This window comes from Vespa mandarinia, chromosome 4 (assembly GCF_050613455.1).
Source record: "Vespa mandarinia isolate Hongniang chromosome 4, ASM5061345v1, whole genome shotgun sequence".
Classification (NCBI taxonomy): Eukaryota; Metazoa; Arthropoda; class Insecta; order Hymenoptera; family Vespidae; genus Vespa; species Vespa mandarinia.
The window spans coordinates 5,503,793-5,521,108 of NC_140813.1; the positions used below are offsets into that span (position 1 = coordinate 5,503,793).

At 26.4% G+C, this 17,316-nt stretch overlaps 6 protein-coding genes across 8 annotated transcripts; 4 read left to right on the forward strand and 2 right to left on the reverse strand.

Annotated features, from left to right (window-relative positions):
* On the reverse strand, positions 1–4,279 carry LOC118445953 (uncharacterized). Its single transcript, XM_035876085.2, has 4 exons — positions 3,881–4,279; positions 2,680–3,549; positions 2,419–2,550; positions 1–2,351 (listed from the first exon to the last, which is right to left on the reverse strand). The coding sequence occupies exons 1-4, from the start codon at positions 4,230–4,232 to the stop codon at positions 1,024–1,026; spliced, it is 2,682 nt and encodes an 893-aa protein (XP_035731978.1). The 5' UTR covers positions 4,233–4,279; the 3' UTR covers positions 1–1,023.
* Positions 4,280–4,294: 15 nt separating this feature from the next.
* LOC118445954 (uncharacterized) lies at positions 4,295–8,502 on the forward strand. Of its 2 annotated transcripts, XM_085656482.1 has the most exons (7): positions 4,295–4,432; positions 4,520–4,685; positions 4,971–6,833; positions 6,942–7,064; positions 7,153–7,297; positions 8,137–8,217; positions 8,274–8,502. In XM_085656482.1, exons 2-7 carry the CDS (start codon positions 4,661–4,663, stop codon positions 8,500–8,502), a joined length of 2,466 nt encoding a protein of 821 aa, XP_085512608.1. In that variant the 5' UTR covers positions 4,295–4,432; positions 4,520–4,660. The 2 variants fall into 2 exon arrangements, with proteins under 2 accessions (XP_085512608.1, XP_035731979.2); XM_035876086.2 differs by lacking the exons at positions 8,137–8,217; positions 8,274–8,502 and adding an exon at positions 7,375–7,716 and having other exon boundaries at positions 4,296–4,432.
* A 1,956-nt stretch (positions 8,503–10,458) lies between these two features.
* Positions 10,459–14,863, forward strand: e(y)2 (enhancer of yellow 2). Of its 2 annotated transcripts, XM_085656379.1 has the most exons (3): positions 10,459–10,662; positions 10,906–11,130; positions 14,700–14,863. In XM_085656379.1, the coding sequence occupies exons 1-3, from the start codon at positions 10,613–10,615 to the stop codon at positions 14,719–14,721; spliced, it is 297 nt and encodes a 98-aa protein (XP_085512505.1). In that variant the 5' UTR covers positions 10,459–10,612; the 3' UTR covers positions 14,722–14,863. The 2 variants fall into 2 exon arrangements, with proteins under 2 accessions (XP_085512505.1, XP_035731987.1); XM_035876094.2 differs by lacking the exon at positions 14,700–14,863 and having other exon boundaries at positions 10,460–10,662; positions 10,906–11,388.
* On the reverse strand, positions 11,523–14,645 carry Cog4 (conserved oligomeric Golgi complex subunit 4). Its single transcript, XM_035876087.2, has 10 exons — positions 14,488–14,645; positions 14,218–14,415; positions 13,759–14,133; positions 13,482–13,690; positions 13,213–13,408; positions 12,907–13,154; positions 12,607–12,829; positions 12,255–12,521; positions 11,961–12,146; positions 11,523–11,871 (listed from the first exon to the last, which is right to left on the reverse strand). Exons 1-10 carry the CDS (start codon positions 14,557–14,559, stop codon positions 11,614–11,616), a joined length of 2,232 nt encoding a protein of 743 aa, XP_035731980.1. The 5' UTR covers positions 14,560–14,645; the 3' UTR covers positions 11,523–11,613.
* Positions 14,780–15,382, forward strand: osi (electron transfer flavoprotein regulatory factor orsai). Its single transcript, XM_085656380.1, has 2 exons — positions 14,780–14,921; positions 15,008–15,382. The coding sequence occupies exons 1-2, from the start codon at positions 14,883–14,885 to the stop codon at positions 15,206–15,208; spliced, it is 240 nt and encodes a 79-aa protein (XP_085512506.1). The 5' UTR covers positions 14,780–14,882; the 3' UTR covers positions 15,209–15,382.
* Positions 15,383–15,593: 211 nt separating this feature from the next.
* LOC118445959 (trafficking protein particle complex subunit 2-like protein) lies at positions 15,594–17,273 on the forward strand. The gene is made up of 5 exons (XM_035876095.2): positions 15,594–15,906; positions 16,076–16,248; positions 16,319–16,406; positions 16,478–16,557; positions 16,681–17,273. The coding sequence occupies exons 1-5, from the start codon at positions 15,874–15,876 to the stop codon at positions 16,721–16,723; spliced, it is 417 nt and encodes a 138-aa protein (XP_035731988.2). The 5' UTR covers positions 15,594–15,873; the 3' UTR covers positions 16,724–17,273.
* The last annotated feature ends 43 nt before the right edge of the window (positions 17,274–17,316 follow it).

Genomic DNA, 17,316 nt, shown 5'->3' on the forward strand with positions numbered 1-17,316 from the left:
TTGCTGCCAATTAATATATACATAGTACGTAGTAAAATTCGTATGTACAATGGCATGTGAGCTTGTAATGATGCTGCATTTAAAAAGGTAATTTGTGTATTTAGCAGTCAAACGAACTGAACTTCTAACTTCTGGAAGCATTTTGTTTCCTTAAGATGTTAATAAATATTACAATATCTTCGATATTCAAAAAATATAAAGGCAGGTAATCAGTTAATATTGAAATACTGGTTGATGTGTATTCTATAAGTCATTGAAATAGATTTATATGAATCATTAACTATTTAAGAAAAGTAAAGAAATATTATATCATATTGAAAGAAATTATTAAAAGGTATGTGATATCTTTTCAGCAGAGATCTATGATCTCATTAAGGTCCCCCTTCTCTTTTTACTCCAATAATCATTATCGTCCTTTTCTCGGTATGTCGTCAACATTATCAGCTGTGTTTATATTCGTCACATATTTGGCACTTTCAACGCCGAGAAAAAATCGATATTTGTAGCGAAGATGAATATACAAGAGGAATGAAAGTTAATAGGGAAATCTTTTCTCTTTCTTTGAAGAATCTTAATATCTCTGCTTTTTCTTTTATGCAAGCATCCGTATTGCTTTAAATTCTACAATATTGAAACACCTACTGCCATTTCTCATTTTGATTTTTGCGCGAATAATTTTATATTAACATAAAATTACTTATAAACAATAAGATCTTTAAATAATTAGTAATCCATAAAAATCATGAAAACAAACTTTTGATCAAATCCAAGTTTGTCAATCTTCAATGAAATATATATGTCAATGACTATATTTATTCTCTTAAAATTTCATTTAAGTTCTCTGATCCTTCATTTACAGTTGTCATAATATATCCAGGTACGCATATTATATCGTGCAAGTATTTTCTTCAAAATACTTAGAATATATATTGTAGAAAAAGAAATTGAAGTTGTATTTTATATTTTATAGGAACATCCGTCTTGGAGGGTTCTTAGTTGAAATGCAGTAACAACTTTTCTTATTTATTTCACACTCTTCCGAGGCCTACCACGTTGTTTAGTTTCACTGCTTACAGTTTGATTAAGAGTTGATCGTTTGGCAGTATGTGTACTAGCTACTTTATGCACAGTCCTTCCTACTTCTATTTTGTATAAATCTAAGGAAATATCTCCACTTTCAATCGCTTTTCTAGACCGCCGTGTACGTCCAGCTATTCGTTCCATTTCATCAAACTTAGTTTGTAATCTTTGAGCCAATTCAAAATCTTCTTTCTCTTGAAGAACCAATCTTTCTATTCTTTCTTGTTCTTTAATTACTTCTTCGTTTGATAGAACATTCTCATTGATTATTGTAGCACTATTGGTATTATTTGATATAGTTCCTTGTGATACGAGACACGAGTTCAATCGATCATAATTATGTTTATTGCTGTTTGGATTTTCTTTATTTAAAACATCTTGATCATATTTTTTGGAAGAATTATTAACTACTGTTTTTATATTTCGACTTGACTTTCTTAATCCATGAATAATTGTTTTGCAACTTGTATTGAGACTATCTACATCATTTTTTATGTTTTCACTTTTGTTCCTTAATGTAGGCTTGTGCGAACAATTTAACTTTATCCTTTTCTGTACAGTAACTGCAGATCGTTCACTTGTTGACGTTTGATTATTACCTTTCCTAGATAAAGCTCTTTTCCTTATACCTCTTTTATTCGTAGGTTTCCTCTCATCGCCACTGTCTGCTTCAAGTATTTTATCTTGTTCAACTTGTGAATTCTTTCTTTTAATATTTACTTTCCTCTTTTTAATTCTTTCTGCAATGTTTTCTACAGCTACATTATCCCTACTATCTTTTTTCTGTTCATTACATTCTAAATCTTCATTACATTCTAAGCGTTCCTTAGCATTGTTAAATGTGGGGTCAGAATTTGTTACATTATCATTCACTTCTTCTTTATCTAATGTAAACTCAACATCTTTTCTATTTGACCATATATTCTTTTGTCTCTTACTTTTTCCCATCATACCGTTCTTTATTTGTGATCTCCAAGTCTTTTGAACTTTCCCTGAAGTTACATGCTCATCTAAGATTAATTTTTTGCTTACTTTAGTACCATTAATTGTTCTATTTATATTCTTTGCGTAATTCTTATTACTATCAAATGATAGTTCAGGAACCAAATCAAGTCTGCGTATAGCATCATGTATCTGAGACTTTGATGATTTATTAACAGTAACATTGGCTTGTTGGATAAGAGAAGTTGATGGATTTTGTTGAACTTCATCTATTCTCTCTCTAGTTTCACACACATTCTCCTTTATTTTCATATCTTGTCTAATTTTACCTATATAACATAATATCAGCACATTAATTGTGGTTATTTTTTAAACAAGTTTGTTTCAAATACAAACCTTTAAAAGCACTCCATGAACATCCAATAATTCTCTTTAAATGAGTTGGAGACGGAGCCTTTGGTAAAGCATTAGATATTCTCTTCAAAACAGGTATTACCCTAACCAATTTGGGTTCAATTTGTTTTCCATCTGTATATATAATTATAAAAATATCATGAAAAAATTATATCAACAAATTATATCTAATCAAAATTATATCTATATCAACAAATATTCCATATTCACAAACAAATAAAATGTTATGAAAAGCGTATGTACCTATGGACATTTTGAAAGGTGTTCGCGGCATTGCCTTAATTGGTTTAAAGTGATGAATTTCTTGATTAATACTATCATGACTACCTGCACTTTCAGCACTACCAATTCTTTCATCGCCATTTCCTGAGGTCATGCAAACTTCTACACCTAAACTTTTCTTTTTACTACTTAAAACATCACTGGGTACACGTAATTCTTCTTTGCTCTGCATACCATAAATTTTAGAAGTGGAACATCCTGGTTCCAAAGTATAATTTGAAGTTCCAGGCTGAGTAAATTTAGTTACCACTTGATGTTTTAAAGTTCTTGCAATTGTGTTATAAACAGGCATTGACTTTTGACAACAAAACTTAGCAGTAGAATCTTTATATGCATTTGATGTGTTTGGTTTTGCATTCGACGCATATCTTTCTGCACGAATTTTGGATATCAAAGCAATATTAGAACGTCTTAATTCAGAACCATTTTTTAATTCTGAAAGATTCATTTTTCTTGTTTCCAAACTTGGCCCATCAAATTTAAAAATTTCTGTATTAAGTAAGGGCATTGATTTAGTATCAATCTTAGATATATCAACTGAACAATTTGACATTGACGAAGTTGCGCATTCATTTTGGTACATTGTCACCTCTTTTTGTTTCTCTGCTAATTGTTTTTTTGCTAAATTCTGAGCTAATAATTGATCTCGTGCTATCTGCACAAATTGTTGCTGCTGTTCTTCAACTTGAATTTTTCTTATTAATGCCTGGCTAGCAATTTCTTCGTTCTTTCTTTGACGTCGCATTTCTTCTTCAGCCATTTGAAGTTGTGCTTCATATTCTCTTCGAATCTCTCCAGCAGCACTAAGTATTTTATTCCTGGTTGATAATCCTATGGAAAAAATAAATTTTTCTCTACACTTATTTAAATCTATATAAGAAACACGTATCAACGTAGTAAACAATAGTAAATGTATTAATTCAGATATATACAAAGTGCTAATACTCCAATAGATACCATGACATAAAACAAAGAAATTCTACAAATAAACACTAAAAAATAATTTTATAGATGAAATAATATCAATAATGCTCATACACATACGCATGTGTGTGTGTAATATATGTGTGTGTATATATATATGTATGTATATATGTGTGTGTGCGCTTTAATGAAATTGGGGTTATGTTATGTTTGTTTATTGTTAGGCGATGTCACCCACCAGCGTCCAATTCAATTTCTCCGTCGTCTCCGTTATATTTGTCTTCAACCTCTTTGGGAAATTTAGTCCTGATGAGTTCCCAAAGTGCGTTATTGACCAATGTTTCAGACTTGGTAGCTGTACGAAGCCAAGAACCTACACGAACTCTGCAAAGAGGACAACTCAGGCTGTTATGTTCAAAGGTTCCTTTCAAGCACCGTAAACAGAGGTTATGTGTACAAGGAAGTGTCACTGGCTCGATTAATATACCGCGGCACACGGGACACATTAAATCTCTTAAATTCACATCTGCGGAAGACCGCAACAATGAAATATCAAATAATTTTGACGTTCGTTTTAAATATGTCGCCATCTTTTCATGTTCTTACAGGGGGGTCAAACTCGGACAGGAAAGCAAGTTTCAATTATATCGTACTAAAATCATAGATGGCATTAATGTTTCTATAAAACACCATCTTGTTGAAAAAAAATGAACTAGAACAATTGGGCGCAAATTCTTTTAGCGTTTTATTCGGCATCAATTGGCTAATATTTGCTATTCAAAAGTATTAGGTAAGAATTATAACGGTTTATTTTTATTAAAATTTTTGATTATTAAATGATACTTGATAAAGATATTAACGCCATCTGCAATTTCAGTTAATCGAATCCTTGTGCCTTTCGGTACTATACAAGGTTTAGTCTATCACTACATGATACAATTCAAGTGATACGAATTTGACTACCTATTCAGAGTGCTAATAAATAGTGAATCTAACAAGAGATAGTATTAAAGCTATTATGTCTCCGAGAAAATTAAGAAAATGTAAGATATAAATACAAAGTTATCTTTTAATGTTTTAGTAAAATTAGTCATATAATACATCAGTCATACAATATATGTCCTATAATATAAATATGGCGGTTATTTTGATAAAGATAAACTTATAATTAATAGCATATGAAGAAAAAAGATATTAAAATTTATCTTCGGAAATGTGATTTCATTGAATAATTAAATTTTTTTACAATATTATGCCATTTTTAATTATAAAGTTATTTTATTTTTAAAATATTTTTCATATTATAACATTGTATTTTTCATTTGTAGGCCGTGTAATAGATACATCTGTTATTATCACAAGAAAAAGATCAAAAGCACGTAATTTGATAAATAGAAATTCAAATTCTTTACAACCTGCTGAGAAGAATGTAGAAAATCAAAAGAAAAATAAGACCAATCTTTCAATTGTAAAAGATAAACAACTAAAAAATGAAAAATCTTTGAATATAAAATTTTCAAAGAGGAATATACAGTCGGAAAAATCAAAAAAAAGTAATAGTCCTAATAAATCTATAATGGTAAAAAATCCTGTGCCAAAGGCAAATAAAGGTATTATGTACATTGATACTGAAAGGGATATTGATAACATATCATGTGAACTAATTAATGATTCATTTATCGATTTGAACATAAATAATGAACTGAAAAACATATGTAACATATCACTCAATGAAACTATCACTCCTAAAAGTAGCCCTATTTCGGTAACTTTAACACCCCAAAGAACAACCAAGACACCAAGAAAATCACCTTTGCATTTAACTTCTCCAAAAACACATTCTGAAGTTCCTCGTGGAATATCAAAAACACCTAGAAAGCTCATGCTTTCTGTTAATTCCACAACTAAATTTAATAATTCTGAAATATCTTTACGAAGCAGAAAGAGTTTGAATAACAGTACGTTAAACAATGTTTCAATGAATAATATTAAAGTAAGACTAAACAAGTTAAACACAAGTTATGCATCTACTGAAAATTTATCGAGGTTATCAAAATCTCCAAAAATTGTATTAAGATCACCAAGCACAAAACCAAAACGTAAATCATTGAAGATGAAGTTATCTAATGAAAAAGGTAAAAGGTTCACTGTAACAACAGTGAAAAAATCTTCAAATAAGGATATGTCAACAAAAGTTTTTAATAGATCCAAAAGAGGTAATATGAATCGGAAGTCATTGTCAAGTAAAGCAAATGACTTAGAACTAAATTTGACAAATGTAAATAATCTATCAGCTTACTATAAAGAAATAATATCAAAAAAGCCAATGGTGATACTTGAAAAAATTCCATTACTGGATAACTTAAGCCTATTAGTGAAGTCTCAGAATAATCAATATCCAATGAATAGCACATTCGATGTAAAGAACGTGCAGAAAGAATTATTTAAAGATTCAGATTCTCCCAAAAATTCAATTTCATCAAATATATTATCAAGGAACAATAAAGTATTAAATAATATATTTTCTTTAAATTTAACATCAAGCCCACAAATAAAACGTAAATCGCATTTAAATGAGGATATACTTCATTTATCACCAAAAGCAACAAGTAGTCCTGTTATTGATAACAAAGTGTATAAAAATTCTATTTGTTTAAATTCTACCAATAAAATAAATAGATCATATAACAATAGCAAAAATATAAATATTAATGATAAGGAAACAAATATAGCAAATGAGACATATGAGCTTCTTGAACCAAAAACTCCACATTTACAACAACAATGCAGAAAACGTAGAGCAGTAGAAACAGATACCAATAATAAAAGAGATATAAAAAGAGCATGTAAAGTTCGTTTTGCTGGTTCAGAATCTCAGAATATTAATAAATCACAGACAACAGTATTAAAAACTAAGAATACTGAACTAAATATTTCTTTACCCAAAACAAAACATATCAGTAATCTAACAATTAGAAAAACTCCACTTATAAGACATATTTCTCATAAAAGATCAAGTTCTATGTCCAATGATTTTACAAATAAAAGCAAATCAGACTCTGAATTTAAGATAAGGTCTAGGTCTACGTCTAATATTAATAGAACACTTTATAGCAATAACAGAAAAATGAACAAGACACTCTCTTCTACATTAAACAAAACAAAACATATTGGAAATGAAGAAAAAAAAGGTAAAACATCTAAAAAACAATTAAGTTTATATACAATGTATTTGAATATTTAATGTTATATCTTATTCTATATATAGATGCAATAATTAAAATTATATTTAATTGCAGATGTCAAAATACGTAGTGCTAAAAAAATCCCAAATTTTTCAGAAATTCATAAAAAACTGTTTTCTAAAATGGAATCTCTTGTAGATAATAAGAATCGCCTGATAAAGCAACATGAAGCATTAAGTAACAATCATTAATATTGAAGTTATCTAATAAAATTATAAAATATATTAAAGTATGTATGAATTAATTATGTTTTTATTGTTCACAGAAACATTCAATGTTTCAAAATTAGATACAAAAGATATAAAGAAACCAACAGACACAAAACGTGATGGATATACTAAATTTGGTTTTAAGATAAGAAAAGCTGACGCTGCCAATATTATTTTAAGAAAGCAACAAACAATTCGGCAGTAAGTAATAAATTCTTAAATTATTGTCATCTTTTTGATATATAATAAATATTAATTGTATACATATATATTTGTAGAAAAGATAAACGAGAAGAAAATAGAGTACTATTGAAAGGTGTAAGAACAAATAGGCGATTTGAACTTCAAATGAAAATGCGTAAACTGTCTGAATAAGTTGATAGATTTTCTTTTATATCACTTAATATAGATTACTGTTAGATAAGGAATAAGTAATTAATTTGGACTATACTTATTATTATAATTTTGTAAACAGTAACGCGGCAATTATTTTATTTTGCATTGTTTGCTCAATATTCAAAAATATATATACTAAACTAAGATCTTTAATAGAAAAAAGTGAAATATAGATTATTTTAAATATATCATAGTTTATAAAAAAATTCTACTGTTATAGTATTATTTTCGGAGTCTTAAAAAGATTCTAGAGTATTATATTCTTTATATGAATATATACAAATAATTAATAATTTTACTAATCTCAGTTTGCACGATAATTTTTTAATTTGATTATACTTATTCATACTCTACTTATTCATTTGCTGTATGTAATTGTATGAGAACAGTAAAAATAAGACTAAACTTTCTATTGTTTTAATTTATTCATAACGAATTTAATAAAAATTCACGAACGAACCTATAAATTTAGGAATGTTTAAGAGACAATTAAGTGTACATATTTGTAAATTAAAGCAAATCTCTGATAGCAATTTGCCAAAGTTACCACCTAATGCAAATATTTTCGCTCGTTGGAAACGACGTTATCAAAAATTGATCTTAGTATCCGCGAAACATCCGCTGACACGTTTTTGTCTACGTAGTCGTGTTGCTATAGCTTTTGAAAAAAGAAGGCATGGTCGTTCATCGTATTGGTGGATAATACATCCATATAGTATTTTAAGGTATTATCAAAAAGAAATATGTAATAATTATATTACGCATATATATAATCTTTCAGATTTTTTTGGGATTTCCTGATGATAATAACATATCTTTATATTTTTGTCATCTTACCATATATCATAACATTTTGTAGAATAGCTAAAAACGCAGATCCTGAATTATTAACAATTGTTTATCCTGCATATGTAATTTGTATAATTGATATAATTCTTAATTTTATAACTGGATATGTATCAATGGATAGTCATAAAATATTTCTAAATCCTTGTTTAATAATACGGTAAATTTTTTAAAAATACTTTAAAAAAAAATGTTTAAGGTATAGAAAATTCTAAATATATTTAATAATATGATTTCTGTTTAAGGCATTATGTAAAAACATATTTTTTCATAGACCTTGTTTCCTCTATTCCTTATACTTGGTTTTATAAACAACGTATATTACCATCTGGTCCTAATTCAAATTACATATTTCTTTTACTTGAGATCTTGCCTATATTAAAAATTATAAGATTAGGTACACTACATCAGTATATTAGACAACTTAATATTGTAAGTATCAATGAAATAACAATGGTTTCAAATTCATTTATATGATGTGAAAGGAATTATATATTCATTTATAAGATATTTGGAACTTCTCATGCTCAAAGAACAATTATCTGGCTTATTATTCAGACTTTGTTAATTTTTCATTGGAGCAACTGTTTCTCTTATGTATTTCCGTATATTGTGATGCATATAATTGGAGATAGTATAGAGGTATGGAGATTTCTAGAATTATTATACAATTATTATAATTATAACATTAATCATTTTTAGAACTCTGGAACATATTTAGTACATACAGAATTATATAAACAGTCTGATTGGATAATTTATATAGAATCTTTACATATTGGTTTAAGTAATTTAATTGGATTTAGTTTTATTGAATTCCAATCATTTGGAATATTAGATAAGATTGCTCATTGTATACTACTTATTTTTGGAAAATGCTATTTGATTTACGTAATCGGAAAGTATAATAACTCTTTTTAATATAATATATTTTTAACTATAATTAATTATTTCAATATATTATCAACAATAGTGATAATTCTGCAATTAATAAAATCATTGATAGAACCGGAACTAAAATATTCTCAAATTATATATGAAGTAAAAAATTATATACGAGAAAAAAAACTTCCAAAACATCTTGAAGATAAGCTTGTTGCTTATTTTAACTATAAATTTCAAGGCAACTTTTTTAAAGAGCAAGTTATATTAAATACTCTTTCCAGTCAGTTTACAGAAATATAATAAGTGCACGATTTTGAGATTTAAATTATTACACATAATATGAATCATGATATATATTTTTTAGACCATCTTAATCAAGAAATTATAACATATATTAGACGTGGTTTATTAGAAACTGCACAAATTCTTCATAATTTATCACCAACAGTACTTGGACATTTGATTAGTAATATTTACATTAAATAAGAAATTAAAATTTTTTAAATGAAGTGAAAAATAAGAATTTGAAATAATATTTTGATTCTTTTCACAGTGGTTTTAAAACCAGTTATTTATATGGAAACCGATATAATTTATAAATATCATGAAGAAGGTGATTGCATGTACTTCATAGCTAGTGGAACAGTTGCATTAATTACTTTTTGGGGTAAAGAAGTGAGTATTAATAATTGATTAATTATAAGTAGATCGTATAAATCATTTACTATTTATAATGTTATTAATTTAATTAGCAAGTAATAATAATTAATTATAATGTTATTATACATGTTGTAATATTTTGTATTCATTTAATCAGATCTGCCATCTTGAAAATGGCGATCATTTTGGTGCAGAAGTTTTAATCAATTCTCAAAAGCGAAGAACTGAATCTGTTTTAGCTTTAGAAGTTTGTGAAGTTTTGCGTTTTAATCGTCAAGATTTTAAACGTCTTGTTTTTCACGGGTCTGAATTATTCATGAGAATTGAAAATGATATAACAAAAAGGCATAAATTAATCGAAGAATTGGAAAAGCTGCATGAAGAATCTGAAAAACAAAAGAATGAATTAAAAAAATAAAATAAAGACAGTTAATTAAAACATCAAATTTTATGCGATTAGTATTTTGAATTTATATATAATTTAAATAAACTATTCATTGATTTAAGTCGCCGTTCATTCATTTTTAAATTTGATTCAATTTCTAATAGAATCACTAACGCCACGTTGAGTCTTAAAAAAGAACTAAGCCGCATCATGCTCGGTCAGGTTCAATCAGGTTCGATTAGGTTCGATTTTGTTATACGACAGAATAACATTCAAGCTAACTTAAACATTGTATATAAAATATACGAAAGTATTTAAGGAATAATAATAAATTTCAATTATTAATGAAGACTGCTCCGCATCAAAGATTAGTCATGGTTGGCGATCGTGACGGGCAAGTAGAGTTTAATTGAAATTTTTTTTAAATAGTAAAAGTTAAATAGAAAATATGTTTATCAATAACTAATATTTAGTAAATATCTTTGATATAAAACAACGAAGAGCTAGTGCCATTTTAATCTTAAATAATATGCCTTATTTATATCAACACTCAAAAAATATATGAAAATATAATATAAATTTATTAAATTAAAGAAAAAGAAATTAAAGTTTATAAAACTAATTGAATTAATTTTAGATTGAAAGAACTTTTAAGACGACGATTGGTGGAATGTGGATGGAGAGATCAGGTTAAATTAATCTGCAAAGAAATAATAAAAGAACATGGTCACGATATAACTTATGATACACTACTTTCTATGGTTACAAGTAAAGCACGAACACTTGTACCTGATTCAGTAAAGAAAGAACTACTACAAAAAATAAAAAATCAGCTTGTAGCTCAGGAAGAAAAATTGAAAATGTAAAAATCATACAGATTACTTTGACTTTACTTTTTTACCTTACATACGATTTGATACATGATTAATATTTGTACTATATTACATAAACTAATAGCACTATTTAAACAATGTGATGCTTAAATATTAATATTCAAATCTTTTACATTGAGATAAAATTATATTAAATGAAATATTAATCAATTCTTATAAAATTTGGAGTTCTTCAAACTTTGATTGTAGAGCTAACCTAAAGCAATATAAGAAATTTAACATTGTACATACTTAGAATTGTATCTTGCTTATATTAAGATGTATATATACAAATAGTATTTTATTATTACCATATAAATATTAGTTTTTATACTAAAAATTAAAAAAAAAAAAAAATTTTTTTAACGATGATAAATATAAATGAGTAATTTAAAATTTATGCACTAGTGAAGCCCTCGTTTATTCATAGGGAATTAAAAGAGTACTGTTTTAAAATAAAGATATAATAGAAACTAAATCTTAAATCTTTTAATATCTTCAGGCTTAAGATCTATTCTAAGAGATGCAATGTGTCTAACTTCTGCAGTAGTTAATCTCCATGCTATTGCATCTGCACCACAATAATCTGCCAATTCCTCAACTTTTTCTATACTCAATATAGTTGCTATTTGAGTTAAACGTGCAAATTTATCTCGTACAGACCATGATGTTGCTGCTGCCAAATAACTAGCTAATGATCTAATTTCTTTATCTAAAATAAGTCCACCAGCCTGAAATAATAAATATGTAAACTCTGTTAATATATATAAATATATATGTGAATTGTATACATTAATTATTATATGAAACAAACACATACTCTGTTAAAGGTCGATTTCAGAACAACTTTTTCTAAACGTGCTGTAACTTCTTTAGTCAAAATACCAATAAGAGCATCATAATTTGATGTTGTTAAATGACCCTTAAAACCTTGAAGTAAACCTTCTAAATTTGTTACTAAAATTTGTACAAAAGGTTCATCCGTTTCATATCTTAATAATTCATCCTGAAAGTATAGTCATTATGTTTTATAATATCAAATAATTTTATTAAAACTATAATCTTATATGTAAATAAAGACAGATTTAATAATAAACCTTTATTTTATACCAACCTCATTAATATGATGATCTATGGAAGAAAAGGCATCTACCCAAGGTGTTACTCTAGGTTTTACAGCACTTACACGTAATTGTTCTAACCCATAATCAGTAATAGCCCTTAAAATAGAAGTTACTCCTTTCAAACCAGAAAGACAACTATCTATTTTTCCTCTATCTTTTTCTACCATATTAGGAAAGGTTGCACCTATTTCTGCATTCAGAGTTTTGCATAATGTCTCAACATATTCAATACTAACATCTGTATTATTTAAATATGCCTAGTAGTAATTAATAAGTAGTAATTAATATAAGCTTAAATATTGCTATAAATATGTAACTATATAATAGTATTATTTATCTTACCAAAAACATAAGACGGGCAAGTTCAGTGTCTGATGTTTGTAAACGCCCATGTTGTATACTTGTTTGTAAAGCACTATATGCTTGTGTTAAATCCAAGTATCCTGCTAGATATCCTTGACGCAATCTATTTCTTAATCTGTTGGCAAATTCTCCTTCCAATATATCACAAGCTATATTGATAACAGCACAAACACCATCTATACTCCAACTTGATATAGAACGTCTGAAAACATAATAAAAATTTATATTATAGTTCATTTATCCATCATTGATAGTATAGATTATAAAAGTAAACAGTACCTTACACATTTTTGTACTATGAAGAAAACATCATCCACCATACTAGATATTTGTTGATCTTGCTCTAATGTGTCCATACCAACAGCTTTATTAACACTCTCTTCCAAAAAATATCTTTCTAAAGCAAGATAAGCACCTATAAGTTCTTGCATATTATGAGCTAACTCAGAATTGCAAATATTCCTTTCAAATTCATTTAATAGATCTGTACATTGTGTAGTATTTGTGGTACTAATTTCTATGTCATTCTGTAAAGAAAAGAAAATTAAATATATAATTTTATTTATACGAGTTCAAAAGACTTACTTTAACTCTTCGTCTTAAAAAACGAATATATAGCTCTGCCCTTGAATGCATTATAGTGATTTCACCTAATAAAAGATCAAGTTCTTTAGGATCAGTTCTTTCTGAATTTGGTTTTCTGACATAGTCATTTATCATTTGTACTTTTTTAGATATATTTCTGTGTTTCATAAATTCTACAACAATTTTTTTAACTTGCCTATATAATAATATATAAATATTAATTTATTTGACAAATAAAAAAGATCTTTCTTAATTTATTTTAATTTTACCTATCACATTCTTTTTGTAATATAGATACAGTCATTAGAAGTCTCCCAGGTCCATAATATGTTTCTATTATAGGTTGATGTACCTCTACAATTCGTGCAATTCCTTCAAATAATAAGGTCATAGTATCCGCAAATATAACAGATGCTCGTTTATCATTGCTTTTTATCTCTAAAGCAGCTTTCAAATTTTTTTGTGCTGTATCGTGAAGCTGGTGAATGTAAAATATTTCTATGAATATATAGATTCATATATAGTCATATAGAGTAAAAAAATTACCTTGGAACATAAATAACTACAAAACTTTTTTAAGCCTTCTAAATGCATTCCTAATAATGGAAATATTTTAAAGAATCTTTCAACAGATGCTAAATCTTCAGATTTAACAGCTTCATCAAATTTATGAGTAACTACTGTCCTTAGTTGTACAGCTGCTTGTTGCAATGTAAAAAGAGAGCTACTAATAGTACTAGGATCCCCTGATACATCTTCAGCTGTTCTTTCAAGCAATTGTTGATCCATTGATAGATAGCGATGGACATGAGCAGCTCCTTGTTCATAATCTTCATTTTGTAAAGCTGTTGCAACACCTTCACTACATAATTGTAGATCTAATATATCATTAACTCTTCTTTGACATTCACATACTCTGCTCTATAAATATAATTTTTTATTATTTTTTAGAAACATTTCTCTTAGTAACTCTATTCATAACATCAGTTATTTCTGTCTACTTACTCTTGCTAAATCAAGCTGTCGTACTTTAGAGCTTACATTTTCAGCTAATTCATTTGTATGTTTAATCATATTCCGAAACTTTTCTGCTTCACCACGAATAAAAACAACCTTAGGTAATACTTTATTTATATTTTGTAATTTCGATTCTATGTAGCAATGTCTAGACAATAAATTGTCTAATTTCTCTTTCACAATTATCTGTAATAAATTATTTAAAATTTTAACTTTATATTAAATATATTGTTTTATTATAATAAAAAATATGCTAACCTCATTTTCTGACAGCTTATTAAGCATTTGTTGTATATTACTCTCCTCTATTGGCATATTCATCTTATTCATCAATTATTAAAAGATCTATACTAGTAATAAGTAAACTAAGTAATAAATAAACTTTGAAGAGATACGTGGTATCTTGTCAAGGAATACAAAATAGTTTTCTTAAACTACATATTTATCGACGGAGAAAAATTTATTAATAGGTCGGTAAAGAAGAAGACATAATCAATTATTTTTTGCAAGATACTATTCAATCAAAGGATTTTCTTTTATGAAAATTTTCTATTAATGCATTGTGCAAAAGTTTTAATAATATATATATGATATGTTCGAGAAATTGGATAATAAATTAGTAAGATCTAATTTATAAGTTATAATAAATTATTATGTCTCAAAGAAGTAAAGTGATACAATTGTATAAAACGGTAAGATATTCTGTGATTTATTATTTAAATTCTTATATATAACTTTATAATTATTCACAAATATCTGTTTTTCTTTTTTATTATAGCTTTTGTATATGGGACATGATCATCCAAAAGGTTATGAATATTTCAGAACAAGATTAAGAAGAGCATTTAATAAAAATAAAGAAGAATGTAATCCTGAGCAAATTGATAAAATGATAGAACATGGAAATTATATTATAAAAGAATTGGAAACTTTATATATGCTACACAAGTACAGAACGTTAAAAAGTAGATATAAATAATCCAAAAAAATGGATTAAAACAAAGTATAATTTTGTACTATATTATATTCTTATTCATTATGTATATATGTATAATATATTTGTTATTTTTAAATATCATTTTATAATGTAATTTGATAAACATGATGGTTAATTAGATTATTGTGGAATTAAGTTTATTTTAACCTCATTTCAATTGTATATCATTGTGTAAATGTTCTATATTTAGTTAATGTCTATAGGACATAAATATTGTTCTATTTAAATATTGCGCAGACGTTTGATAGCTATGTAGAAAAAAAATATTTGCATGGGAACGCGCGCGCGCGCGCGCACGTTTGTGTGATATATGTATATACATTACATATATATATGTATATATATTACAATTTTGCAAAATAAATATCTTACACCAATATGCGCTATAATGTATAGGAAATTTTAAAAAATTCATAATTAAATAATAACATGAAATAGTAATATTTTTCTTGTAAGAAATATATATATAGATTCGTATAGATTCGTATTACATATTTGTTACTCAGTCGAAGATTGAGAACTTCAATGTACATTTGTGAGAACGTGTAAACATTCAATCTTCATAGTTTTATATAAAATTCGATATTATTATTTTCTATATTATTTATGTAAAATCAAATACTTTGCGTATTATAATATTTATTACCATGGCTGTATGTGTGGCTGTTATTGGAAAAGATGCGAGTATTCGTTTTCTTTGGATTTATAGGTTATACAAGAATAATATTTTTATGAAATATTTTCTTCTTGTATAGAAATTAATTGATCACATATTTATTATATTTTGAGGATTTCTCTATTTTCTATGTAGTCTGATTTTATAAAAATTTCTGTAACATTTTTTTATAGAATTCTCCCAAGTATATTAAATGTGCAGACGAAGCCCTTGCATTGCAATTTCATTATAAAGTGCATACATCTATTGATATTATAGAAGAAAAGTTAAACATAGGAAACAAGACAGCGGTTGATATTCGTGATTTATATTTAGGTTTGTTACTTACCACGGAAGAGTTCAAAATGTATGTATTTAATTTTACTCTTAATATATTGAATCAAATAAATCATTAATAATATGAAATTTTGTTCTAGCTATGGTTATGCTACGAATACAAAAATTAAATTTGTGATAGTATTACAATCATCTAATATATCATTTCGAGATAATGAAGTAAAGACGGTAATAATTACACAATTCTTTAATATAATATTACCATATATAAAAATGTAAAATTTTTAATGTATCGACAGATATTTAAAAAACTACATACTGCCTATTCCAATGCAGTTTGTAATCCATTTTATGTGCCAGGCAGTTCAATCAACTCTAAGTAAGACTATTCATATTTAAATATTTTTGTGTCACACTTATAAAAAATTTAATTGCATAACATTAAATTTTTAATTTTTTTTAATAATAATATATATATATATATATAAATTATATTCTTTAGGTCATTTGATTCATCTGTAACGGAGATAATGGGAATTATATAAACTCATACATTCTTTTATATAAAATTACTTTACCAATGTTATTGATTCATTCTTTGACTTTTATCTATAAATAAATAATATATAATATAATAGTATATTATAATTTTCTAAAGCAAAAAGAATTATTATAAAATAATGTTAAATAGGATTTTTTTTATTTGTAAATTCAATCGAGTTGCATCATATACAAATTGGTAGACCATTTTTTTTATATTTGTATAATGTAATTTGATTATGGGATGAATGAATGAAATAAATGATTATGAGAGTAGCACATTGAAGTTGGTTACTCAATGTTGTTACTTCGAATATATTAACTACTTGTAAAAAAAAAAATAGATGATACTATATGATAGAAAAATGATACTATAACAAATTTATTATACAATTATATTCAAACATACAACATTAAGTAAACAACCATTTAAGTGATAACAAAAATAACATGTAGGCTGTTATACATACATTCTATTGTCATCATTATATTAAACATCATATAACGTTCTATAAAATTTTTTTATCGAAATATAATTGTACTTCAATTAGAAAGTTAAAACTTATTTTCATCATTATTTTATATTATTACAATTATA

What these genes read in the sequence shown, in the direction of transcription:
- LOC118445953 (XM_035876085.2), bottom strand. Translation starts at nt 4,232, where the DNA reads ATGGCGACATATTTAAAACGAACGTCAAAATTATTTGATATTTCATTG. An exon ending in AGAAATTGAATTGGACGCTG is followed by an intron (nt 3,550 to 3,880) that starts GTGGGTGACATC and finishes TTTTTTCCATAG; the next exon opens with GATTATCAACCAGGAATAAA. An exon ending in TTCATGGAGTGCTTTTAAAG is followed by an intron (nt 2,352 to 2,418) that starts GTTTGTATTTGA and finishes TATGTTATATAG; the next exon opens with GTAAAATTAGACAAGATATG.
- LOC118445954 (XM_085656482.1), top strand. Translation starts at nt 4,661, where the DNA reads ATGTCTCCGAGAAAATTAAGAAAAT. An exon ending in TCCGAGAAAATTAAGAAAAT is followed by an intron (nt 4,686 to 4,970) that starts GTAAGATATAAA and finishes TTTCATTTGTAG; the next exon opens with GCCGTGTAATAGATACATCT. An exon ending in AAAGCAACATGAAGCATTAA is followed by an intron (nt 7,065 to 7,152) that starts GTAACAATCATT and finishes TATTGTTCACAG; the next exon opens with AAACATTCAATGTTTCAAAA.
- Cog4 (XM_035876087.2), bottom strand. Translation starts at nt 14,559, where the DNA reads ATGAATAAGATGAATATGCCAATAGAGGAGAGTAATATACAACAAATG. An exon ending in ATAAGCTGTCAGAAAATGAG is followed by an intron (nt 14,416 to 14,487) that starts GTTAGCATATTT and finishes AATTTATTACAG; the next exon opens with ATAATTGTGAAAGAGAAATT. An exon ending in TTGCCCGTCTTATGTTTTTG is followed by an intron (nt 12,522 to 12,606) that starts GTAAGATAAATA and finishes AATTACTACTAG; the next exon opens with GCATATTTAAATAATACAGA.
- osi (XM_085656380.1), top strand. Translation starts at nt 14,883, where the DNA reads ATGTCTCAAAGAAGTAAAGTGATACAATTGTATAAAACG. An exon ending in TGATACAATTGTATAAAACG is followed by an intron (nt 14,922 to 15,007) that starts GTAAGATATTCT and finishes TTTTTATTATAG; the next exon opens with CTTTTGTATATGGGACATGA.
- LOC118445959 (XM_035876095.2), top strand. Translation starts at nt 15,874, where the DNA reads ATGGCTGTATGTGTGGCTGTTATTGGAAAAGAT. An exon ending in ACCACGGAAGAGTTCAAAAT is followed by an intron (nt 16,249 to 16,318) that starts GTATGTATTTAA and finishes ATTTTGTTCTAG; the next exon opens with CTATGGTTATGCTACGAATA. An exon ending in GGCAGTTCAATCAACTCTAA is followed by an intron (nt 16,558 to 16,680) that starts GTAAGACTATTC and finishes TATATTCTTTAG; the next exon opens with GTCATTTGATTCATCTGTAA.